At 28.7% G+C, this 26,963-nt stretch overlaps 2 protein-coding genes across 10 annotated transcripts in view; one reads left to right on the top strand and one right to left on the bottom strand.

Annotated features, from left to right (window-relative positions):
• Positions 1 to 9,404, bottom strand: part of LOC117170495 (monocyte to macrophage differentiation factor 2) — an 11,874-nt gene extending 2,470 nt beyond the window's left edge. The window contains exons 1-5 of one of the 4 annotated variants that reach the window (XM_033357224.1): positions 9,253 to 9,403; positions 7,428 to 7,628; positions 5,890 to 6,093; positions 4,204 to 4,449; positions 1,212 to 1,464 (exon numbers count right to left, since the gene is read on the bottom strand). In XM_033357224.1, coding sequence (XP_033213115.1) covers positions 1,212 to 1,464; positions 4,204 to 4,439 — 489 coding nt within the window. In that variant the 5' untranslated portion in view covers positions 4,440 to 4,449; positions 5,890 to 6,093; positions 7,428 to 7,628; positions 9,253 to 9,403. Of the gene's footprint in view, positions 1 to 1,211; positions 1,465 to 4,203; positions 4,450 to 5,889; positions 6,094 to 6,327; positions 6,501 to 6,544; positions 6,579 to 7,427; positions 7,629 to 9,252 lie in introns of those variants that run through there. The other 3 variants (XM_033357225.1, XM_033357223.1, XM_033357226.1) reach the window with 3 other exon arrangements.
• Positions 1 to 26,963, top strand: part of LOC117170494 (WD repeat domain phosphoinositide-interacting protein 2) — a 45,429-nt gene that overhangs the window by 12,807 nt on the left and 5,659 nt on the right. Inside the window, exons 1-10 of one of the 6 annotated variants that reach the window (XM_033357217.1) lie at positions 12,620 to 12,897; positions 16,443 to 16,525; positions 16,607 to 16,773; positions 16,853 to 17,047; positions 17,146 to 17,262; positions 17,423 to 17,577; positions 21,951 to 22,124; positions 22,220 to 22,327; positions 24,249 to 24,355; positions 26,173 to 26,235. In XM_033357217.1, the coding sequence (XP_033213108.1) occupies positions 12,761 to 12,897; positions 16,443 to 16,525; positions 16,607 to 16,773; positions 16,853 to 17,047; positions 17,146 to 17,262; positions 17,423 to 17,577; positions 21,951 to 22,124; positions 22,220 to 22,327; positions 24,249 to 24,355; positions 26,173 to 26,235 (1,306 nt within the window). In that variant the 5' untranslated portion in view covers positions 12,620 to 12,760. Of the gene's footprint in view, positions 1 to 12,619; positions 12,898 to 13,593; positions 13,613 to 16,442; positions 16,526 to 16,606; positions 16,774 to 16,852; positions 17,048 to 17,145; positions 17,263 to 17,422; positions 17,578 to 21,950; positions 22,125 to 22,219; positions 22,328 to 24,248; positions 24,356 to 26,172; positions 26,236 to 26,963 lie in introns of those variants that run through there. The other 5 variants (XM_033357218.1, XM_033357220.1, XM_033357221.1 and 2 more) reach the window with 5 other exon arrangements.

The raw sequence follows: 26,963 nt of genomic DNA, 5'->3' as shown, positions 1-26,963 counted from the left end.
GTGTCCTTACGTGGGGGTAGGGGGGGGTCAAAAATGGCGAATATCGCCCTTACGTAATTAATGAATGGCCCCTTAAAGCAGATATGTCCGGCCAAAATTAACAAATTTAGAGTATTTTCAAATTTTTTTTTAAATCTTGTGAAAGTTTCTTATAGATGGGTAGAAGGCCCCCAAGTTATCCAAATAAAATGTTCTATTTCGATGAAAATTAGAAAAGTTATATACTTTTGAAATTTTTTTAAATGATCAGAAAAATATAAAAAAAATATTTTTCTAAAAGATTAGAAATTTCATTTAAATTCATCACTAAATATTAAATATATTTAGAAACTATGTCAGTTAAATTTTTCGATTAGACAAAAATTCAAAAAGTTTGAATATTTCAAAATTGGAATAATTCTGGTACGCTTCAAAAATACTTGAAAATTATCCTTCTTATCACATTTTTAAATTCGATAAAACTTCAAAAATTTATATGCTTTTCGACATTTTGAAAGTTTAAAAAAAAAAAGAAAAAAAACATTTTTTTATTAGGTTAAGAAATATCAATCTAAATTTCTACTAGATATGACATATGTTTTTCGAAACTATTATCAAGAAATTTATTAATTAGAGAAAGTTCCAAAAGCTGGCTTATTTTCAAAAATATGCATTATTGGTTTTTTAAGAGATCCGTAACTTTAAAGCGTTGTGTTTGGTAGATTTTAACAAGATTTACACATTATCTTGATGAAGTTTTGCAATTGGATACAAATTATCAAGCGCGAGTTTCGTAATGAGAATGTAATCGTCAAAGCCGTAGGTGCTTTGAGATCCTTCTTTAAAAGCAAATCGAAAAAAATCTGCTACAATTTATGGCTGTAATTCCTCAGAAGTTTTAATCATAGTTTTCTATTTATAGTAAGTTATAATATATTTACAATATTTGAAAAAATGTAGTTAAAGTGTACACATTAAACGTACAAAAACGAGCGCGAATCGCGAGAGCGTACCCGCGCGCCCTATGCGCGCTAAAACTATATTTTTTAACTCATTTACGAGATACTTATATGATATAAAAAGTTTTTAATAATAAATTTAATTGTCTTATAGTTCCCTTTTTTTTAAACAATCTGCTTTTTGACCTAAACTTGAATTTCTGAAGCGCTGTGATCCCTGAAACTTTTTTTTTACATTTTAATTCAAAGTTTTGGTTTGAATAAAATACTTACAATATCGACAATTGCTATGCTGGGTCCAACACCCATGACTAGATAAAAAATAGTTTCTAGCTTTTTGTATCGCTCATGGAATATTTGTTGATAGAGAATACCAAGTGATGCCATTATCCATATCAAAATTCGCATCGTAGATAAAGATACATGAGATTGGAAGCGCTCATTGTTTAACCATGGAAAGTAAGTGGCGGCTATAAAGATGTAGATCATTGCACGGTCGAATCGATGGAGAGCATCTTTTAATTGCCTGGAAAAAAAATAGATTTTACATTTTTTTAACGTATGAAGGAAGAAGTTTTCTGGTGTTTTCAAGTTTAATATTCAGAAATGTTTGGTTCCAGTGAAAAATTTCCTTAAGAAAAGAGTTTTTTTGAAGACCTAAAGCATTTTCTGATCACATTTTTTCCTTAAACCATATTTGTCGAAATTTTCCATACAAAAATTTGTTTGAAAAAGTTTAAAGTAGCAATGCATGTACATTAAGCAATAAATTTATTTCCAACGTCAAATGATATTTCATTCAAATGTTTACCGCTGAGAAGAAATGAACAGAGAGATTTTCTTTAAGATAGAAGAGATTTTCTTTAATTTTTTGAATTAAAAATCTAAATTATAGGAAATCGGGATAAATTTTTATTGTGTTCTTGAAGTAAAAACAAACTTTTAACAAACCATTAACTGATTCCTGAAAACCACCAAAACCGACAAATAATTCTGTTTTGTTTTTGTAAATTAACCGTACTTCACGTTTTAACGATTACAAATCTCAGTTTTGCAAATTTTGGAAAGAATCGTCAATATTAAGCGTATCTATTTGTTCCTCAACGTTTCCCTTCACAATTAGCCATAGAATATTAAAGAAATAATTCCTTTTAAAATTTCATCCCAAAAAACCGGTTGTATAGGGACCTAACAAAAACTCATTTTGTGAAAAATTGAGTTTTGAAAGATTTTAGCGCTAATCCTTACTTTTCTGCACTTCTTTTTGGTAAAAATTAGTTCTAATATATAAAATATTACTTTCCACTAATAATCAGAGGTTTCAACAAATTGTTTTTATTATTATTTTCTTTTTAAGTCGCTTTTATCAAATTCTTCAACATTTTAGTCAGAGCAGCAAAATACATAATTAAAGGTACCAAACATAATTTTTTGCACAATTTATTATTATTTATAATTATCTTCTCTTAAAGTAATGCTAAAAATGTTCAACTTTTTACTTAGAGCTAGGTAATAATTAATCAAAGTTAACCAAAATAATTGTTAACAATTTATTATTGTGTATTATTTCTCTTAGATAAATGGTAGAAAGTTATGTTTTTTATTCTGAAATTTTAACTCAGTCTAACACGGCGGTTCTCACTTATGATAGTTGCACCTATGCATTTTGATGTAGAAAAGTGTTCCCAAGATGATAACAATATTTTCGACCAGTTTTCATTTTTATATTTAAATACGTGGCTCAAAATGCGTAATTTCCTAAGCATTTTTCGAGTATCTCCAACCTGATTTTGTAACCTTCGGAGGATATCTAAGTAAATGATATTCATTTGTTAGATATCGTAGCTATGCTATGTTGAAATATAGATTAAATACTAACAAAAAATCATTGTACTAAATTTCCAACCTGTGAATTTCATACTTTAGACAACCCTCACATTATTTCTTCAAGTTTTGCTTAAAATCCAAAAACCATTATAATTGACGGCGATAAGTACTTTAGAATACTACAAATTTTACTTTATAACACATAAATTAAAAGGTCTGGATTTAAACTTCAAGATACTATTCACAGTTATTCATCAATAATGAATTATCACGTTATAAATAAACAATTTAAAAAAAATGATTGTGAGTAAAAATTCGGAGTAGGCAACTAAGCCTCACTAGCCTTGACAAATTGTACATTGTGCTACCATCGTAAAAAGTAAGTTATTGAATAACATTCAATCATATCATGAGGATTTTGCTTGATCTCCCTTCTAACCTTTGATAATTATAGATTGTATATATTTTGTAGCCTCCGAAGCGAGTAGTCTCCGAAGCCTTTTATTTCCGGATGGGAAAATGTTCTTCCTCGTCTTCTAATTATTTAGAACTACTACAATGTTTATGTAAATCTTTGTCAAATATAAGGACTTCGCCGAAGTAGCGCAAAAACTCACAAACCCCTATTTTTCACTAATGAGGTTGTTTTGAGGATCTTATAAGATAGGTTTATAGGGATGAAAATTAAAAAAGAAATTTTTTATTTGTATTCCGTAGCTAGCTATGAAGAGAAGAGTCTAAGGACAATTCGATATTATCAATATTCACTATTCTGTCCAAAATTGTCAAAAACGTAGTTTTTAATGAGAAATACGGTTTAAACTTCAAGGGGTTGCGGAACCTCTAAATCTTAATTTTTTTCTAAAAAATGGTTTTTTTTTCTTTTTGGATTTTAACAAATTTGGAAGGCGACAGAATGAGAATTGAAACAAAAAATTTCCTAACCATTTTGGACCACCCTAATTTGCAAGCACTTTTGGTTTGAACTTAATCGAGACTAAACATGACTTATTTTATCAGACTTTTGTATACATATTTTTTTTTTAATCAAAACTAAATTGTTAGACTTGCGTTTTGCTAAATGTCAATAGATATTGTAATAGATTAGTTATATTTATATCGCTGGAAAAAATTAGAAGAAACAAAAAATTTATTTCTTTAAATTTGTTTGAAAATAGACAAATCTTTCTTTGATTCTTCTAAATATAACTAAAGGGAAAGAAACTTTTGGTCTGTAAAACACATTTTTTAATCTAGGCTAATATCATTAATAAAACAAATTTTTCCTTCTAAGTGTTTTGAAAATGAAATTTGAAAATTTATCTCAAAACTGGATATTAAACTCTCGTATAGTAGAAATTGGAAATATGCATGCACCAGTTCTAAGCTTCTAATTTGTCCTTTTTTCATAAAAATTTCTGACGATGAATAAACTTACCCATTATGCTTATGGTAGTGTACACAATGAAAGAAAGTTGACACGGTGAAGACAAGCAGCAAGGATGTTCCATAGATAGTAGCAGAAACAAATTGTGTCCACGACATAGAACGCTGTAACAACTCCAATGCTGCCACCAATGAAGGTATGATCCAGATTCCATGGGTAATTACGTTTGCCATGTGCTCCACAAATGTAGGCGTGTAAGCTTCGTGCGAACACGCCCTTCGATTCATCCATTTTATACTAAAAGAAAAGTAAAGTTTTTAACTTCCATTTTGATTAATTGAGACACAAACAAGACAGTTAATAATTTTCGAAGGTAATTTCAATAATAAAAGAAGGCCAGAAACCTTCCTTAAAATTCTGATGCTTAATCCTAAAGAAATAATAATAGTAAGGAAGTTAAACCACCCATGATTCAAATGCATTAAACAATGATGACTGAGAGTCTCTTTCTATATCAATTAGGGGTTTTTATTCTAAAATAAATTTTTCATCAATTTTGAAGAATTTACAATTTTGTTTTCATATCTAAAATTTTTCTCCCCTTTTTTTTGTGTTTCAAGGACTGGAATGTTGATCCAAAAATATAGAGCATTACAATTTCCGTGCAAAAAGTTTTTCAAATTATTTTATATAGACTGAAAAAGTTGGAATAAATAATTTAGCTGAAAGAAAAATAAAACAATTAAAAACAAACTAGTCACTCGTCCAATTAGAATCCATTTTTATTGAAGTCAGATTGTTCTTCAGTTCAATTACCGCCTTTATTAAACTTTCGCTATTAAACTTTCTGAAAAGCTCAATGAAAAAATAAGTTTTTGGGAAATTATAATATTTTTAGGACTCAAATTACTTCAGCAGCACATTTAATCAGTATGCACTATCAATCTTTAAATGCAGTAGTTACCAGCTGCATGAATACATTTATACAATCGGTCGTATGTACGTGCTTTTATGTTGAATAAGTGGAAAGGAAATGAAAATTATAGGATTAAGCGCTCGTGATTTTTTAATATCTACAATTCTACTCGGATGTCTCTGCATGTTTTATTCCTAAAAGCAATGTGAGCAAAAAATATGAAATTATTATCAGGAAATAAATATCGAAAAATAAATTAGTAATTATCTTTCATGATGTATTAAATTTAAACAAAAAACATACATTATTGCTTGTAAGCGAATTATTGAGATTGCGTAACGGCTCAAATCTGTGACACGAAGATTATATTATGTAAATATTCGGTTGGCTTTCATTATATAAAAGATAGGATGCTTCTGAAATCCAGAGAGAAGTTAGAAAGATCAATCATTGGCTTCCTTTTACTTAATTCTCTAAGAATTCCCTTTACATTTCAGTTACAGAAACTATTCACTCTCCTCTGAGATGATTAAAATTAGATAGTAAACAGCTAATGTTAGTAATTGGAAAGAAAATGTTTGACAAAAATAAAGAATATGTTTTCATTTCTAAAATTTCAAACAAATCACGTTTCTTTAGGCAAATGAGAAATGATTATTGGTACATAATTATGGTGATTTGAAATTCAAAAAAATAATCATAAGTGTTAGTCACGAGCAAGAAATTGCGAATAACACTGTCTGGACACGTGCTTGACTGGATTTGCATCGTGTCATTTTAAGAGTCCACTAGCCAGTGGTCATTCGATATGAAATACGTACGTGCTTTTGCTAATAGCATTTGGAGATGAATACTATTCCACTTTCAAATCATTCCAGATACATCCATGAATACGAAGTCACAGTACAAATTGTTACTCTTCTACTAAGCCATTCAGTGTATCCGGTCCACATTTATGTGTATTAAATTTCCCAAAAGCATGCACAGACGTGTCTCTTGAAATCATTCAAAGGTAGACGAGAAAACTGTATTTAAAAAATGCAATTCTTATTGTCAATTTGCTTAATTTTAATGTTAACATTTAAAGCTTTTGATAAATAAAATTATTATAATTAAAATTATAGTTTTAATAACTTGTTTTCAATAAAGTCACTCAGTGAAGACAAAAATAAATATTATTGGGTTACAGCTTCAAATAATATCTTAATCATATTTAGTCAATTTTAATTTAATTCTTTTAAATTCAATTATCATCTTACTTTGTCGTCTGCATTTTGTAACTATTGAATAAAACTTATATTTAAAATAGTTAAATATAATTAGCAAAATCCATATTGAATTTCATTGAGTGACAGTCAATGGGGGTATTGAATTTCTAGCCTAATCTCTAAGAGAAACTTTGAATACGTTCATTCTGTTCAATAGACTAATTAGTGCTCCACGTGCAAAATATTTCGTCTTTTTCGGGTTTCCTACCCATTTTTTGAGGTGAAGTTTACAAAGGTTCATTCTGTGGAACAAAAATTACAATTGTTTCTAAAATTATTCGAAAATAAAATTTCAAATCCATAAATTGGATGAATTTTACTCTACAATTTATCAGATGACTTTAATGTCAAGTTATTAGATTTTCTGACAATAAAATCAATAATTTGTACAATTAGAATAAAGTGAACAGTAAGTAAGCTAAACTTTTTGAGCCAAATTATCACAATGTTGATTTTTTATCAAACAAGTAAATTTACATTTTCTTTTCTGGCTGACAATTCTTTTTCTTTGAAAGAATAAATTCTTTAAAACCAATTAATTAAAACATATGCTGTGTAAATTTAAACAAATAATACTTTATTAAATTGACAATGCATAGGTTTTTATGGACATGCAATAGCTATTAATTATTAAATATAACATGGCATTACTGAACATGACATTAATTTGTAGAAGACAATCATGCAGTTATGTTCCGAATGGAACTGTTCATATAAACGAAGTTTAAAAAATCTAATTTTTGTTATTTGTTTTTTATAATGAAAATTTTTCTTTACTTGAAAATGGTTTTCTTCATTTTGAAGTTCCTTTTTGTTGAAATAAATAAAGTTCTTCTTTAATTAAACACAAATATTTTTCAATGTGCAACTGTAGTTAACCCCTAAACATTAAAAATTCAGTATTTTTTTTCACAGAAAATCATTTTTTGTTTTCCTAAACGATTTAAGCAACAAATTTAAGAAAAAAGGTTAAATTTTGTTCATGTGAACTTTTGAAACTTCAGGTAAATGTTATCTGAAAGATATTCATACAATTTTCTTAATTTTCCGATTATGGAACTTTAAAAATAGTCAAACATATTAATTCTTACTGTTTCATTCGTTGTCCCTGGATCATGCGTTTTACAGGCGCTGTGATAAATTTGTGCATAAAGGATCCATCCATTTTTGAAGTTAATTCAATATAGACCAACAAGAGGTGACTGAATGGCACACTCAGATTAGAATATAACCATCAAAAGGATTCACCTCAAGAGAGTCAGTTTGATGAAAGTTTCCTGTCCTCATTTCGCCTATACGTATTAATAGAATACAAATTTATTATTAAAACAATTGCCGAGTACAAGAATCAATGATAGACTTCTATGTACCAATGGCAATAACCACATTCTGTATCGATTAGCAAATTAATGTATATTTTGGGATCTATATGTCTAACCATTTTTTAAACTAAGCATTCTGGCTTAATGACTAAAACTCTCAATATTTCTATTCTTATTTAATTAAAAGGAATATTACAGGTACTTTGGAATCTTCCCTCAACACAAACAATTCATAAAAATAAAACCGATAGCAGAATTTCCTGATTTATTAATTTAATATAGTATTCACGAAATAGATTAGTTTAAATTCCAATATCTGGGACTAGAAAAAATGTTTTACTTTTATTTCTTTGAAATTGGAATCTTTTGAATAACGAATACTTTAAATTGAGCTTTTCAATATTTAAAGATATTTTACAAATTTTTCAATTTTGACGACTTCAATTTGAAATTGTATTATTACCAAAGCTTCAAAATTTATTTTTGTTGGAATTGAAATTCATGTTTACAACTGCTAACATATAAACGAAATAAATTTTTAATTGTTGAACTTCGTATAGTTCAATTTTGAAACTTTACAAATTTAAGTTATTCGGGGGTGCATTTCGAATGGTTTTAAACCTTTCCTTTTATAGTTCTTTAATGCGAATTTTCTCAGATTTTAATGCTTCATTGCAACGATTACAAAGTTTAATTTAAAAATTTTCAATTTTATATTCATATTTGATCAATCGCATATGCTTTAAAATTCAAATTGTTTAATTTTAAACGTTGCATTTTAAAATCTTGGTTGCTGAATCGTGGTTGCTGATTTCATTAAAAATGATTTAGGTTGAAAGTTTTCTTTAAAGATTTAAAATTAAAAATCGTTCAATTTGAAATTTTATGCCACATAATCTGTTCCATTTTTAACTTTTAAATGTTGAAATTGTTCTAATTTATGTATTTTAGACTAAAATAATTAAATATGAAAGGTATAATTTACTAAAAATGTTGTCCTTAATATCGTGTCATTAAAAAAAAATAGACATTACAAATTTGTGGCCCTAAAACCATAAGGTTCTATCTTGAATTTTGAGTGTCCCTTGATTTTCACTTGTGAAGTGATTGGAAGCAAATGAAAACCCAGTGACTTTTAAAATGCAAGATAGAACCCTGTGGTTGAACATATCAACGTTAACATTATTTAACTTTGAATATTTTCAAGTAGAATTGTTTAACTCCTGTCCAACCGTGGTATGTTCATATCAATTCTTACTTTTTCTTTCTATTTTGAGATTGTAGACATTCACTGCAGATTAAACATTATAATAATACGTTTTAATTATAGCGTTATATATTTAAATATTTTCTTGTTGTAACAAATTCTTGCATTTTAAGCTAATGTTATGTCATAAATGATATCAGTTTGTGAAATTCCTGACGGGCTCATATATAAATCTTTGAAGATTCTGAGTTCTCGTTTAATGTCCTCAAAGGGAACAATAGATGCTATGGCTTGCATTTGTAAAGAACAATAATTTCTTATTTCTCGTATAAAATATGATTGCCATGGCTAAGGAAGCAAAAAATACAAATATGTGGAGCAACTAACCATAGTTTATCCTTTTGACGGTGCCTCTGATCGCGACATAAAATTCGCGAACACCCCAACGAGTTGCCTTCCCTGCCAGGCACTGTGGAACTATTCTGAACTACCCAAGCATCCAGTGTAAAGCAAAGCTCGTGGCAAACGTCAAGCCCAGCTGGTCTCTCCCATCTCTCTGTCAAGTCTCGCCCCCTCCCTCTTTAAGCAGGCTGGCAAACTCAATAATCAATGTTCTTTGGTTACAACACAACAGAAATTAAATAATATCTGTCACATTCAATTTAAAAATTAGAAATTAATCATGTACAGATCGAGCATCAACTTCCGTGATTAGGAAATTCAAATTTCCAATGTTATTGATTTTTCGTTTGGAAAAATGGGAAAAGCAGGGATACCAATTTTCAAATGCTCAGTGATTATGGGTAGGGGATGAAATGTTGACTTTATTTGACTAGATCCTTATGGAATATTGAGTGGAAGCTAGAGTTACGGTTCTTTGAAAAACAATATGGCGTATTATTTATATTTAGAAAACTACCTAATTGAATGCAAGTCATGAGTCAGTAGGAAATTTGCATTCTTATGACGTGTTCTGTAATTATTATGTGGTATAACGTAGTAGAGAAATACATTTAAATATAATTATGCGAGAACAGTTTTTTTAGATTGAAAATAAATGTGTCAATAAGGCACACTTTATTTTTATATAATCAGTTTATAGATTTGATCCTGATTGATTATGTCCACTATAAATGTATTAATCTATTAATTTAACCAATGGAATCAATCTCGCATTTAGCTTTTTGATTTGAGGAAAAAACCATTTTTAATACAAAATAAATATTTATAATATATTTATTTTTAAAGTTGATTTGTTTATTATTGTTTTTAATTTAATGCAAATATTATTTCCCCACGATTCTTAAGAAAATTTAAAAAGATTGTTGAGATTTCAGATGTCAAATCGAAATTTTAACAACAAATTAATCTTCAATCCAAATTTGAATTAAAAACAAACAAAAATAATAATTTTCAAGCAATTCAATTTTAAACTAACAAAATATGAATTCTCAACGAAAAATCTAACAATTGATATTTGAATAAAAAAATATTGTAATTTTATATTTTAAAAAACCGTTGAATTAATAAAAAAGTCGAATTTGCAACAAAATAGTTACATTTTCAGCCAAGAAAGATGAATTCTTAACGAACTTTTTTTGAATATTACAAGAGATTTTTTTTATTTTCAATAAAAAAGATTTGAATTCATCAAAGTAATTAAATCACCAACCAAAACAGATTAATTTACCACCAAACCAACAAAAATTTCGACCAAAGAAGATGCATTTTCAAACTTCATTTAAACTGACTGGAATTATTTCTAAAATTTCGAAAAATCTTTCAAAATCAACATTTTAATCAACTTTTTCGAAATTAATTTAAAAAATTAATTTTTCTAAATGGAAAACCCATTTTAAATTATCCCAAGAATTGTAGAAAATTTGTTTATTTTCTTGAAACCTTTCAAAATTATGGAAAAAGGTTTCGGATGTTTTATTCGAAATATGTATTCAAAAACATACATTTTGTTTTAAATTTCTTGAATTGTTTTCAAGTTTTAAACTATTTTTGTACTTTTGTAATTTTTAAAAATTACAAAATTTTGCTTTAAAATATTCCCCATGTATTACTTCTTTTCAAGAGGTAAGTCATTTTTAAACCTTTTGAAAACTGCTAAATATATCTTAAACTTACATGAATTAAAAAATTTTATTTTGCAAAATAGAAACACTTTACTAAAATCTTTTCCATTCTCCTTCAAAATTTTATGAATTCATTAAAAAAAAATGTGTATTCTTTTTTAACTCTCTCTTGAAATTCATTATCTAATATTTTCAAAACTTTTAAAAGCCCTAAATATCTTTTGAAATAATTCAGTTTTCTTTAAAAAATATATTTTAAAAATTGTCTTGAATTCTTCGAGATTTTTTTTCAAGATCTTTGGATATCTTCAAAACTAAAAATTAATCTTTTAAACTACACTTAAGTCATTTTTAATTTTCCCAAGAATCGTACTATCGGTGCCGCGAATTTTTTTTAATGATACGGACTACCGACATTATATGAATATCTTAAATTAATATATTCTAGGTTTTGTCAATAATTTCATTTTCTCATCTCTTTAAAAGTGTGAAAAAGTTTACAAATAATTATAGTGTAGTAGCAAAATGTTTCGAGCAAAATTTATCATGAATAGAATAATTTATTTGGAAATTTTATTTTTCAAAATTGACGGTGCAGAAAATTGTTAATCTTAATCAATTATTGATAAACAAACTGAAAACAGCAGCTAAAAGTCATATTCACGCAGTCTCGCAACCAATCAGGTTTTCGACAACAATGTATGCTGATATATCATTACACCACTTTCTTTTAAACAGGATGATTCTTTTAATATTATCACCTCAAAATGTCAACAAAAATTGAAATATTAATTTTTTTAAATTATGGTATAGAACTTAGTGAATTACTAATTTATCAATAATTCCAATTAGTCTCAAATGAGTTGAGAGAACGTTCAGCTTAGCAGCCTTGTACTTTGCTACCTGGAGATTGTTACTCACGTAAAAAGAGCCAACTTTACTCCAAATCGTGAAAGTTCAACCTTGATTTCCTTGATGCGTTGCAGTGACGGATTCAATACCTAATAACTTTGTCGGAACTTTCAATCGAAGGGTTGATTATGTCAAAGTTGTTATATAATTAAATTCGAAGTCTTAAATTGTAAATAATTTAATAAAAATTTTAATTTCGCATATTGTATAAATTATGCAAAAAGCAAGGTTATCAATTCTGTTTTTGTAGAGAATAATTCAGAAAATAAAAAATAAAATTATGCTGTCTTGAATTTAGAACTGTTACATTATTATAATGTGCCGGCATTTGATTTAAAATATATCGATAACTGAACAGAATTAGTGAAATAATCAAAATAATTTAATATTTTTCAACTGCATATATTATTTTTTTTATACATATATTAAAAATTTTTATTACATTTTTTTAAATTGTGTTATTATTATTATATATCAGTAATGGGGGTAATTACATTTAAATAATAACATGAAAAGATAAAAAACAGGACAACATAACCTCAATTTAACTTCTCGCTATAATAAAATGTATGCCCTGAACAAAGGAACAATAATTGAAATATAATGTTCATAATATCTATTTTACGCCAATGTGCACTCGCAATAATCACTTTTGCAAGGCACAATTGAGGCATCGAATATTATATTCGCTAACTCGTTGCCTTAGCGACCGAATGGGGGAACGGAACGGTGTGATGTTTCACAATTCTTGTTCCTCAGTTTAGTCTCGTTTGTCAGCTGTTCGGACTTCAGTTCAATATGGAATAGTGGAGTGGAGTAAATTCGCAGTTATTCTAAAAAAGGCTCCGAGCGGGATAAACACAAGCAGCAAGTCGTGTGCAGTCGTTAACGTGTGATTTATGCAAAATCTAGCTCGTAACGTGGATGTGTTGACACAAGGACTCAAGTACGGCATATCCGGCCTCATGAACCTCGCAAATCAGACTGCTGATCCTCAGAGTGGTGTTTTCTTTGTTAACTTCAATCAAGATTGCACGTAAGTAAAGGCGCGACCTTCCCCGGAGAGCGTCCTCGACTTTTAATGAATTCGTGATCATCTCTTTTTGGCGCCTCTTCTTCTGTCATTTTTAACCCTTTATGTCACCCGCGTAAACGAAAAGATAATTTTTTCTCCACGCATGGCGTCACCCCGTGCTTGCGCGTTTCTTCTCGCGCAACTGGTTTCTTGTGTTTTCATTTTCTGCGTCATCTCTGGCCTTCCCTCATTCAATAATTAATTGCGTATCAAGAACAAACATTAAACTGCAATCGAAACTAACGCAGTGTTTACGTCGATCAGCTGTGTCACAATGATCGTCGTTCTTGTTTCTTGTCGTTCTCGATTCTCATTCTACCTCCCTTCCCCACCTGCGTTTTCTTTATTGTCTTTAGAGACTGCATTTTTTTAACCTCGTATGTGCTCCGTGATTTGAAAAATGAACGTGACAGTTTCTCCACTTTGCTTTTGTCACCTTGGCTCCAACAGCCAATCAAAATATGACTTTGTACATAACTTTAGTTGATCAGTACATTTACGAAATTTCACGACAGAACAATTTTTTTTCGTTATCTCAAATTCACTTACTTCCATTGTTTATTAATCTTGGAAAAGTTTCGAAGTGAATTTATGTTTTGACTGCTTTGTTGTTCCACGGTTTTGCTGCTTAGATTTGAAGATTTGATTTGAATGCTACAAAAAAGTATTTGCCAAGGTTAGCTCATTTTAGTTAAAGTGTCCTGTATATTTATTGAATTTATTTATCTTTTACTCTCGTAAATGTATTATTATTTTCACTCAGTTCGTGATATTGCAGTTAACCGTAACAAAAGAATAAATAAAAGATAACGATATGCAGGACATTGGTAGATCTATTATGTTAATGTGCTCTCCCCTCCATCCTTTCTGAAAAAGATAAATAAAAGCAAGCGATATGTAGTACATTGGTAGTTTAACTTTGAGGATTTTATTTTTATCAATTATAGTAGATTTTCGTGTCATCTTGATATTGGAAACTAAACAAATATTTTTTATTTCTTTTTGTTGAGACAAACATTTTTCCTCAAAACTAAGCAAAATTTGTATGCTGGATAAAGTTCATCTTGTAAGAATTTTTGATAATCTCTACAAAACAAACAGCCCCCTCCTAAAAACTTATTGATTGCACAATATTAAAGATAAAATTTATTCATTCAAAAAAGTGATCGGTTTAAATATGAATTTCCATTCACAACATACATTAACCAGATAATTCTGGTTGAGATAACCAGAAATCTAGTTAAAGCCACCAGAATTTTCTTTTGAGTTGATATTTGTCCGGCAATCTGATCATTTTAACCAGAATTTTTGTAAGTGTTGTGAACACAAAGTGCATTCTTGTATGCCAATATAATTACATATTGCTATTATTGAACACTTCTGTCAGAAGTTGGCGCTAGTGCACACACTTCTCGAACGTTTCCAAAGTTGCTTAATCAGTTGAAAATACTATTATTTTGCGCCACTTTTACCCATTTAACATTTTTTTTATAACAGTTTGGATGTTTCTATTAATGTAAAGTATTTTTACTGATTGTCTTATAAATATTTTTTGAAAGTACTGCACTGGCAAGGCCGATTGTACTCATGATTGTAATTTTCGCCACTTTCCCTTTACATGGCATCAGTTTAATTGAGTTTAATTCGTTAAACGCTAGAAATTTCAGACAAGCATCTGCTCTTGATTGCGTTCCTCTGACGGAGGTTTATTACCTTTCGACCAATTGGGGACCGTTTTCGTTTTACCATGTGTCGAACCAAGAGTAGGAACTAACATGAAGTATAAATATAAAAAATTGTATGTACTAAATTAAAAATAAGAAACTTGCGAGGAGTCTTACTTATTAGTTGGAATGTACAGCAAGTATAGTCGTTTCGCATATTCGTTTCGTATCTATTCTAATTTAAATTCTGTATCTTTATTCTTACTAGAACATTGTGCGCTCTACGCGCGCACTAATTGCCCTTTCTTTAGAAAACACTCGGTTTATTTTCCAACATTTTGTTATGGATTTTACAGAAAATCCTATATAATATGAGAACGTTGTATTTGAGCGTGTGTAATAATACGATATCGTACGTTTAATATTTTTTTTAACATTTAAAAAAAATCAGAAACACATTTTCAAGATACTTCCGTATGAACTATTCATCAATGTAGAATTAAATTCAAATATTTGAATTTAATTCGAATTTTCTATAAGGTTGCATTCACCGCGTTTGCTGGAAATATTTTTCATATAAGTATATTAAATCTTTTTTTTATAGATTATAGATTTTTTTAAATAGATTTTGGTTCATGATGAAATTTAACACAAACGATTAACTTTCGCTAGATCTATTAAAAATTTAAGCCTTTCTTTACATATTGATCCTCAAATATGGCAGATTTCACTTCACAACTGGAAAGAATTCCATTCTTTCGTTGGAAATTTCTGCATTTTGTTGAAACTTTGTCTTTTGTGGTAAAAAGTTAATCGTCTTGGTGATTAATTCACCTATTTGGTTGAAAATTCATGTATTTTGTTGAAAATGGATGTTTTTGGTTGAAAATTTAACTATTTCGTTGAAAGTTTATTTTATTTGGATAAAAACTTATTTCTCTAAATAAAAATTGAACTATTCTATTTCGGAAAATTCATATTTGTTTTTGTTTTTTTTTCAGTGGATTCTATATGTAAACAAGATATTGTACATTTATATCATTAGAACACGAATAATCAGTGAAATATATATTTATTGAATTAAAGGCGAGTCATTCAATTTGCACTCAGTTAATAGCTTAAAGACTGTATTAAATTAAAAAGGTATTTTTTTTTTTTAATTTCATTTATTTATCAACCCATTTGCAATTTCACTTTGATAAATGAATTTCAAGCTACAATACATCCTTAAATATTGAAAAATTAACAAGCGGATTTGTTATATTTTTTTCGCTTAATCCTCGATTTTAAACTAACAGTCCTTGGAGATTTTATGCTTGATACAATAAAAAGCGTGGCATGAGTTTGAAACATTTTCTTTAGGTGCTTAAATAATTAAATATTTATTTTTCTGCTATTGTATATTTTAAGTTTCTAAAGCATAACGATAATTGAAATGAAATTTTGTGAACTTTTAATTGTAGAGTTTTCTTGAAATAGTAAATCGTTTAAAATTTATATTGCACGTGGCTATGTATGAAAATCCTGAACAAAAGCATTTACCGGAAGTTCTGAATAAAATCTTTTTTTCCTATTCTATTTCATATGCCAATATTGTTCCAACTACATTCAAAATAATTCAATGTAAGTTTTGTTTTAATCAGTAATTTTCAATATAAATAAATCACTATTTTAGCACGGTTTCTAGTTTAAAAGTCATTAGTAAAAAATCTTCATTTTAATGTTCTGAACTTCAAGCACATAACCAAAGTTGCCTTGAGCGTAATCAGAAAAGAGCCTTTTTTACTCTCCAATAAAATTTCATGGATATTTATTATTTGTATAATCTACTTATGATTGCAGATCTTTAGCAGTAGGCTCGAAGTCTGGATACAAAATATTTTCCCTGAGTTCTGTCGATCAGCTTGGGAAAATATTTGAAAATGGTGAAATACTGCTTCATTATTCTTACAAAAATATTTTATTTTTGTCAGACAAAATAATGTAGACTTATTTATTTACTTTAGACACGGAGGATGTGTTTATCGTCGAAAGGCTGTTCAACAGCAGCCTCATGGCCATGGTTAGTCTATCTTCCCCCCGCAAACTCAAAGTCTGCCACTTTAGGAAAGGAACAGAAATATGCAACTATAGTTATTCCAATACAATTTTGGCTGTGAAACTAAATAGAGCAGTAAGTATGACATATGAATCTGATCAAATTCAGTGAATTAAAGGGAAATAATTAAATGAAAAATTAATTTTTTTCACAGAGATTAGTAGTATGTTTGGAAGAATCCTTGTACATCCACAATATCCGAGACATGAAGGTGTTGCACACAATTAGGGATACTCCGCCAAATCTCGCAGGCCTGTGCACCCTTTCTATAAACAGCGACAATTGTTATCTGGCATATCCTGGATCAAATACTATCGGAGAAGTCCAAATATTTGACGCTACTAATCTTGTAAGTATACGTTTCTAGGACGCTATATATAGTTTGTATTTTAATTATAGTTTCAGAGTGACTGTTGTTAATTTTCTATTGTGTTGTTTTTTTCGCAGCAAGCTAAAACAATGATTCCAGCACATGAGAGTCCATTGGCGGCTCTTGCCTTCAGTCCTAATGGAACCAAGGTGGCTACGGCATCTGAGAAAGGCACTGTCATCAGAGTCTTTAATGTAAGACTATTTTAAAACGTAATACATAAGAGCATATCCACCAAACTCTTAAATATATCTAAACCAGTCTTGCGTTTTTAAAAAAGTTTAATTTTGTTTCGTAGAAGGTTTAGAAGCATTTTCTAGTAAATTCAGAGGGCCCATGTTTGACATTTTTCAGGTAAATGACGGTACAAAGTTATTCGAGTTTCGCAGAGGTGTAAAAAGATGTGTCTCGATAAGCAGCCTTGCTTTCAGCATGGACTCGATGTTCCTGTGCTGTTCCAGTAACACCGAAACCGTACACATTTTCAAGCTCGAGGAACCCAAGGAAGCGTGAGTAAATTATAATCAGAGTTTCTACACGTCCTGAGAAAGTCATGGAATTTTGAGGAAATGACTGGATTTTCTTAATTTTCACCTACTTCAGAGTCATAAGAATAAAGGGTTGCAGTGCACAACTACATAGCCAACAAAATCGGAATTTTCAGGAAAGCGAAATAACATTCTGTAAAAGCGAAATCACCATATAAAAATCAAACCAAAGGTTTACTCCCAAGATAAAGTTTTCTAAATTGCGGAAAAAAGTCTAATTAAATAATATTATTTAGTTATACATGGGAGCCACTCGAGCGGGGAACCGGGAGTTTTTTGAGACCGGGAGATGCTAGTGAATTTTTTGTTTTGACCGGGAATTTCACAAATTAGTAGAAGAAAAATCTGTCTACGTTCGATTTCAACAGTTTAAAAATAATTATTTGAATTGTTATGTTTTTCAATTATGCTATTACTTAGCTTATAATGCGTAATTCAAAATTTTTTTACTTTAAAAATTTTTATTTCTAAGCTTACATTTTTAATTTAGAGAATTTTTACATTCTTTCTTAAAGACTTGAACTAATAAAAAATATAAGCCTGTGATGTTGAAAATTTTGGATAAAAAACAGTTGTATTCAAGAAATAAAGAATTTTTTTTAACTTATCTGTAATTTAAGTAATAAATAAATAAATTGTTATTTAATACAAGTAAATTAAAAACAAATATTGAAAAGTAATGAATCTTTAACTGAATTTTTTGACATAGAAAGCCTGCAATCGTTAAAATTTCGAAGAGCCTTTAAACATCGAACGTTACAATGTTAATTGTTGTATTTGAAAAATGCTTAATTTGTAAGTGAAATTTTTAAATTTTGATGTATAATTTACAGATTAACGTTTATAGAATAAATTTGAGTAATTTTAAGAGATATTTAGGAGTTTTAAAAAGATAAAAATTATCATGAAAATTTTAGAAAGTTTTATTAAAATCTTCTAGAATCTTGTTTGAAAATTTTGTTTAAATCTTTTAAAAACTTTTGAAATATTTTCTTAAAATAATTTTTCAAAATGAAAAATTATTTTTAATTTTCCTATGAATCTTAAGAAAATGTTTTTGTTCTTTTGAAACCTTTCACAATTCTTGAAAAGAATCTAGTTTTTTTATTTAAAATCTGCAAAAATCTACATTATGTTTTATATCAGGCTACTATTTTAAGTTTTACATTAAGTTTGAATCTTTTCAAAACTTCTACATATCTCTTAAAATTACTCAAATTTCGCTTACAAATAATAAATTTTCAATTGTTGTTTATACATCCAAATTGTAAAGAAATTTTCTAAAATTTGAAGGATTTTCTGAAAATTGTAGAAAAAATTCAATTAAGTTTGACATATTTAGAAGTTCTGAACAAATTTTCAAAATAATTTTAAATCTAAAACAAATTAAAAACAACTTCTAGATTTTTCAAGATTTTGAAATAAAATGTTGAAGCTTTCCAAGGATGTTTAAACTAGTTAAAATGAAAATAATTGAATTTCTAATTTAAGAAGTGCTCAGTTAAAAAGTTTTCAATGTTTAATGTTTCTAGCTTAAAATTTCCTATAAATAGATAATTTTGAAAATTTTTAAGTTCATTGATTGATATTTTAATTTAGAGCATTGAAAATGATAACGTAGATTTATATTTTTTTACATTGAAAAATGTTAGTACCTTTAATTTTATACGCGAAATTATTGAGCATTTGAATACAACATTTTTGAATTAAAAACTTTTAAATTTCAATTTTAAAAGTTCAAAATTTAACAGTTAAACTATGAGTGCTGTAATTTGCAGCTCAGTTTTTATTACCTCGAGTGGACTTTTTTTTAGCTTTAGTGTTCCATTTTTTAAATTTCATTGACCATGAAAAAAGTTTGTGTACCGGAAAAAAACCGGGAATTTATTTCGTCAATTAAAACGGCCACCGTGGTTACGAAAAAGGGAATGTGGAAGTTTACAATCTCAATGTGACAAGAACCTAAAATTGGAGAAAAGGTTTTATTGCGAGTTACACAAAAAGTGCAATTTTCAGTTGGCACAAAATAAAATCTTGCTCCCGAGATATTGAGTTGCTAAATTGGGAGAAAATGAGGTTGATTATAAAAACTTAACTAATTCCGAGTAAGTCATTCTAAAATTTCGAGATTCAAATTTCATGGTTTTTGAAAATCGTCTTTTACTAAACTAAAGATCTATTTTTCAATTTTGTTTTAAATAATACAAACTTGCTGGCGAGATATTGGGAGGGTAAATAAGAATAAATATGTTTTTCGCCAAAAAAATTATTTTTTTCCGGAATAATATAGATTGAGTGTGATGGTATCGCACTGTGACAGGCTTTTTGTAGAAAATGAAGATTTGAAATTTTAGGTTGGAATTTGATTGATACTTTGGCGCTGAAAAAAGGCTTTGAATTACCAATCTTTTTATTACTATATTAAAAATGGGCTTTTGAAAAAGTCCTTTTGACACAATATGCATTTGATTTTTGAAGGATTTTTTATGTAACCTTTCAATTGCTATCTTAGTAAGATATATCTTTCTTCATGGCGAATTGTAAATTTGCAGATTGATACGAATTGAGTTTTTTTTTTAAATTAAAGTAATACAATAATTCTTGAATTTACTTAAATTTTATAATAACATTAGTGATAAAGGTTTAGAATTCAATAATAAAATTATTGAAAAGACCCTTTACATTCCCTGTGGAAATAATTTATATGAATTTGTATGAAAACTTATATGAATTTCTATGTAAATTTCCATGAATGTTCTATGGATGCTTTTTCGTAGAAAGCTATGATAAAAAATCTTATTCGATTAATTGCTCTCAAAATGCCGTATAAAATGAGCCCAGGATGAAGTCTATTTGTCTATTACTGAAGTAGATTTTGAAAAAATTTTGTAAATTTAAATGTTTTCCTAAATTTGCAATAACTTCCGTAATAATTAATATTTTTAATGTTTTTGACCTACTTTAAAGCTTTGTTTCCACAGTATCGTAAAATTATATTGGTATAGAACAACTTTAAGTTCTTACACTTTGATAGGCTTTTTTTTATAGATTTACACTCATAACCCTCTTGTGACACTGTTGAAAGATAGCTTAAGTTCTTGCACTGCGATACATTTTTTCTAAGATTTACGCTAATAAGCTTTGCGATGCTGTTGAAAAATAGCTTAAAAATGAGCTCAATAACATTTAAAAATATTGATTATTAAGGAAGTTATTGCAAATTTAAGATAACATTCAAATATACACTATTCTTGCAGTATCGACTTAAAAACTAAACGATTTAGCTTCATCCTGGTCTCATTTTCTAGGAAATTTTGAGAGAATTTAATCAATCATCGAAAAAAAAGAACCCAAACTTTTGACCGGTAATGTACATTTTTCTATCAATTAGTTATCTGTAGAAATTTGTATTTTTTCAAGAAAAAATAAAAGAAAACTAGAATTCTGTTTGTAAGTCGTACATTTTTGTTGGTAGAAATTTTTAGTAGATTGTCCTTTTTTTATACCAAATAATAGCTTCTTATAATTGCGCATAGATATATATAATTTTCTAATAACAAAATATGAAACAGTGCTAGTTTTTCCAGGTGTATATTTTCGTAAAATTTCATATAAAAGTGCGATTATTCAAGAACCTTGTGGAAATTCAGAATTTTCTAAAAAAAAATTACGTTTTCATAAAACTGTATGTCGCAAAAAAATTTCACTAGGGTTTTTGCATTGAGTAACAATTGTACGTTTATTTCTTGATTTTTATAGTTTAGGATACTACTTACTTTTTAAAAAAATATTTTTTTGAAGCATCAATACTACAAAGTTAGCGGGGGACCAGAATTTCGAGATAATTTTGTTGAATCTTGTACTAAACGATATGCTTAATTTTTCTGTGATTGTAATTCAACTTTAACTATAATTTTTAATTCAAATAAGTTATGTACGGTACTGAAGGACAAAATGGCAAAAATCGTGGGACAGACTGTAATGATTTTGTAATAATATTGGCTTGTATTAGAAAATGGGGAACAAAATTTCCTTTCATATCGTAAGCATTAAACAATAAGTGTTATTTGGAAGAACGATTGGGACATAGTAGAGTAATAAAGTTCACGGTGCTTTCATAAAAAATTTAAAGTAAGTGGGAATAGGAAGTGAAAAATAAGGAATTAAGCATTTAGCTATTTAATGTTGATATTACCAGGACTTCAAGTTGATAGCCAATTTGATAATCACCCTAGTAAATTCTCGTTATTAACTCTCAAATAAAGATCTGTAGATAAAGTTGTATTCTGCAACTAAGTTAAATGTAATTTGTAATGTTAATACAATCTTCACAGGCCCCATCAACAGCCAGAAGAGGCTCAGAGTTGGATGGGATATTTAACGAAGGCAGTTTCCGCGTCGGCAAATTACTTACCCTCACAAGTCACTGACGTGTTTAATCAAGGACGTGCCTTCGCGAGTGTCCACCTACCTTTCCAAGGGTTGAAAAACGTTTGTGCCATCACCACGTAGGTTCATTTATTATCTAATTTCAGATAATTATTTTTAATATTATTTAATGGTTTCATCACTAATCTATCATCTTGGACTCATAATTTGACAGGATACAGAAGGTTTTGAGGCTGCTCGTTGCCAGCGCGGATGGCTACTTGTACGTATATAATTTGGATACGAATGAAGGTGGCGACTGCACTCTATTAAAGCAACACAGGTATGTCTATAACTTCTTTTTATATATGTTTTTTGGGCAAGACAAAACAATTTTCTTCGCTGTTGTTTATTATTTGTTCCTGTAGCGTTACAAATACAATTTTAAGTTTTATATATGTAGCTTTCAAAACTGGTTAACTTATACATGTTAAATGGAAAGGTTTTAGAGAATTTCAGGGTGGGCGTTGGACCGGGAAACCAGGAAATGACAGTGATTTTAAATAATCTTAATAATATTTAAATAATCAGTTGAATTTTTATCCTTTACAATTATGATATATCATTCAGTTTACAGTGCGTCATTCGAAAATCTTTCACTTACAAATTTTACATTTTGGATTTTAATTTTTAAGCGTACATTTTTCATTTAAAGAATTTTAAATTACAATTTTAAAAACTTGAAAAATAAAAAATTAGTGGCGTTTGGAATCGAAATTTTTAGATAAAAACCTTTTTAGTGGATAATTTGTTTCAATTGGAATTTGCAAAGTCTTACAATTAGTGTAGTTAAACGAATGTAAACGCCCGATTGAAACTTTGTAAACTATTATCCATTTGAAAATAACTTCAAAATAATACATTTATAATTAAAGGCTTTTATCAAATTAAAAATTTTTTTTCGGCTAAGATTTGAAAATTTTTAATCAAGATAAATAATTGCTGAATATTTAGACATCTAGTATTGTTCATATAAAATCAGTATATATAAATCAAATATTCAAAACTGAACATTGAACGTTACAATCTGAAAAGATTCAAAATTAATTTAAAATTTGATATTATTTCAAATAATTCAATTTATTTTTGAAGATTTTGAACAAAAAATTTAGAAGCTTTTTAAGAATTATGAAAGGCTTCAAAAGAATAAAAAACATATTCTTAGGATTCCTAGGAAAATTGGAAATGATTTTTTATTTTGAAAACATAATTTTAAGATAATATTTAAAAGATTTCCAAAATTTTCAAAAATATTTTTAATTTTACTGGATTAAAAAAAATGTAGAAAGAATTCGAATCGTTATAAAATATGTAGATATGTTAAGCTGATACAACGAGATGTAACCTATTTCATAATTTAGGGCTAATTTGGGCGCGTGGTTCCAAATTTTGGGTTCTTTCATTTTTTGTAAAAAATAGTGTTTGCGCTAGCTTAACGTTAAGCTGGCCGAACATGGCTGTAAAACGTGCTAAAAATCTTTTCACGAAAAATTCACCTTATACAATAATTTTAGGGCTCTGAGAATATGATAATAAAAAATAAAAACAAATTGTTTAAACAATTTTTGTTTAAACAATTCTAGTAAAAATGAAGTAAACAATTTTATTCCTTTACCCTATGTTAAGGCTCACTTAGAGCTCCATAAATATGATATTTGAATGGAACAACAAATTGTTTAAACAAATTTGCCAACAACAAAAAATTTTCTTTTCTTTTCTCTTGCATAATTTCAGGCTCATTTAAGGCTCCTGAAAAATCATCGACCGAAGGTCGCGCGATCTTTCCTTGCCCTTTTCTTTTGTTATATATGATGTTGTGCCACCTTAACGTTATAAAAAATACACGAAAAAAACCATAAAACCCATTTGTAATCCTCGCATAATTTAGGGCTAATTGAGGACTAATTTGGGCCCGTAGTCCCAAATTTTGGGCTTTAGTATTTTTGGTGAAAAATAGTGTTTGCAGTAGCTTAACAATAAGTTGGTTCAGAACTGCTGTAAAACGTAATAAAAATGATTTTAATGATTTTACTGAAAATTCACCTTATAGAATAGTTTAGTGCTCGTTACATTATCTGGGAATATTATAATTAATTCATTTTTACTAGAATTGTTTCAACAAAAGAAAATACGAAAAGAGTAAATGCTGTTGTTAGAATTACTATAGTACAAACACTGTCGTAATGTGAAATAATGTAATGCAGATTGGACGGAAAACAGGACGAAGTAGATTGCGCCACTATTTCGACAACTGGATCGGGAGAATCTTCCGGAATTGCTGCCACAGCAATTCAAGCTGTCCCAAACACAGGTATTCTGAAGACATATCAACCAATATTGTTTCTTTATAGCAATGAATTCCTAACTTTATATGATTGGGCCATAGTAGAGCCAGCGGACGAAAGTGAATCTTAATAATATTCATTTTAATAAAATTGGAGATAGTACGCGTTCTGTATATTCAGGATCCGCGGAATCCATCTGTGATAGTTATATTTGAGATACAACCAATTTTTCACGATGAATTTCTATTTCTAAAGCCTTGTAGTTCACCAAAATGAAAGAAGTCCTATTTATAATTCAGAATTTTTTGTTTTACTTTCAAAAATTACAATTCTTTGTGATCAGTTACTCCCCAGTTTAATATAATGTATCCTAAATATTAAATGGATATTAATTTAGAAAGTGTCTAGGTTTGCCGAACTTCGGTGAGTGTAGACGGAATATTTTCGGTGTGTCTAGACACTTCGATTTATCTCACTTTCTAAAGTACTATCACAGTATTACTATTTTTTAAGACAATAATGTTTTCATTTATAATCCATGGAATTCATTGTGATATCCGAAAAGATTTCGTAAACATGCTCAAATAGCATTTTATAATAACTCTAGAATACTTTAATTGTTGAGTAATTTTATTCTGCATGACAGAGTGCATTTGAAGATTATTAATGTGAATTAAAGTTGCCAAACATGTATTCTCAATGTATGCAAAAATCTTGTGATACGTTCTTAGGAGATATTTAACAATTATGTGAGCGCTCAGACGCTCTTGGTTTTAAATTTGGATTATTAATACGCGCGACTATAAAAAGGGTTATAGATTTTTTTTTAATGAAGTTTTGCATGGCTATTTTGAATTATACAGTATGTATGTCACGTTGAAATGTAGTGTTAAAAGAATAACAGTTTTGAGTTGATTTGACTTTCAAAGTCTTGCATTTTTGTATGCAGAATATTTTTTTTACTGATTTTTTGTGATCCCTATTTTGAATGTATAACCTGTCTTTTATGTATTAAATTTCTTGGACTAAGCAGTCAGGAGTCTTAAAGCATTTACTTAAAACTGCAGTTTTATATTTATATTTATTATGTAACTTTTACTATACACTAGGCTAATTACACGAATTTATATACTTGCCTAGAAAAATGAGACCGGAACAAGGGGATACTTACAAAATGCAAGCTATTTTTATTTTACTTTTTTAATAATGTATTTTGAAAAGTCAGTTGCGTGGAATGTTGCAAAACAATAATAGAAAGAGTGGAATTGTGACGAAAATTGTGTTGTTAAAAAATTAGAGAACCATGTCGGCTAAAACGATTAAAAGCTCATTTGAAGTGAGTCTTAAAATAATGAATTCAAATTCATTCCACTCGATTCTTTATTTGTATTTTCGCTCGAGTATTTGTTTCTTTTCTCTATTAGTTTGGTATGAATCTGAATAATTATGAACAGAATCTTTGATACGCTTGTGGATTAGAAATTAGAGAAGATCATTTTACCAAAAATAATATGATATCAAACATACTCTTTCACTAAATCATATACTAAAACTTTTCCAAATTTTACTCAGGTTACAGTTTTCATGAAAAATTTTTTACAGACATTTTGAACAGTGAAAACATCCAAAAAAGGACAATTTTTTAAAAATGATACAAGAATTTCGTGTGAGTATGTGTGTGATGGAATAAAGTTTGAGGTTTAAAGGCCTTTGTTATTGCTTGTTCTTTTTTTCGCTTTTGTGACTCCCGACAGTAAACTTGCTGAGTGAAATTCTCTTTGGGATTAGGGGGCCCCAATAGTTGACCTCACTTGATGTATTTTTTTCTTTTTATTCGCTGAAGCCTGCATAAATAGCTACGCGGGTGCGTTGCGCGGCCGCTCGCCAGACTCCATGTCAGGTACTGGTATGTCCTCTATTCTCCCCCTTTTTTCGCTCTCATTCTTAAACACTATTCTTATTGGGCCTTTTGGTCGCCTTTCTCTTCGCCTCATTAAATAAACGCATTCAATCAGTTAATAGGGAGGAGCCATTTTCACAATAATGCATATCTCGCGATACTGGTTTTGCTGGTGATTAACACATTAATACTATTAATCAAGATTATCACCCTGTCATAACTATCTAGGCGCATAAAATTAAAAAATATAATGAAATTATTCTTATTCAATTATTAATTAAGTTATTCATTTTTTTGCTCTACAGGCTTTTGCTTTGTTTTTATGCGCCTCTCTATCAATACTAATAAGGAATACATAACTTCTAAATGTAACGTATACAAAAGAATACAATATGTAATGTGAAAATTGTACTTACTATCTGGCAATTCCCTAGAGCCTAGAAGCATTCGAAGATTTAACAATTAATGTCAAAACTTTAATATCTTTTAATTTTACACTGTGAACTTGAAAAATTTGAAATTCTCAATCCTCAAATATTAAATAATAATTTGATGCTTACAGTTTTCCAAAATTTTAGAACATAATTTTAATGTCCTGGTTGTTCACCTTCAAATTAGACAATATACAGTTTTGAAATAGAAAAATGTCCATTTTTAGATATTGAAAATCGAGCAATTTATAATTGACAACACTAAAAATTTAACAATTTAACTTCCGTACATATTTAACAAGT

The sequence above is a fragment of the Belonocnema kinseyi genome, chromosome 4, assembly GCF_010883055.1.
Source record: "Belonocnema kinseyi isolate 2016_QV_RU_SX_M_011 chromosome 4, B_treatae_v1, whole genome shotgun sequence".
Taxonomy (NCBI): Eukaryota; Metazoa; Arthropoda; class Insecta; order Hymenoptera; family Cynipidae; genus Belonocnema; species Belonocnema kinseyi.
Note: the sequence above shows the minus strand (reverse complement) of the source record. Positions and strands in the feature narration are given on the sequence as shown.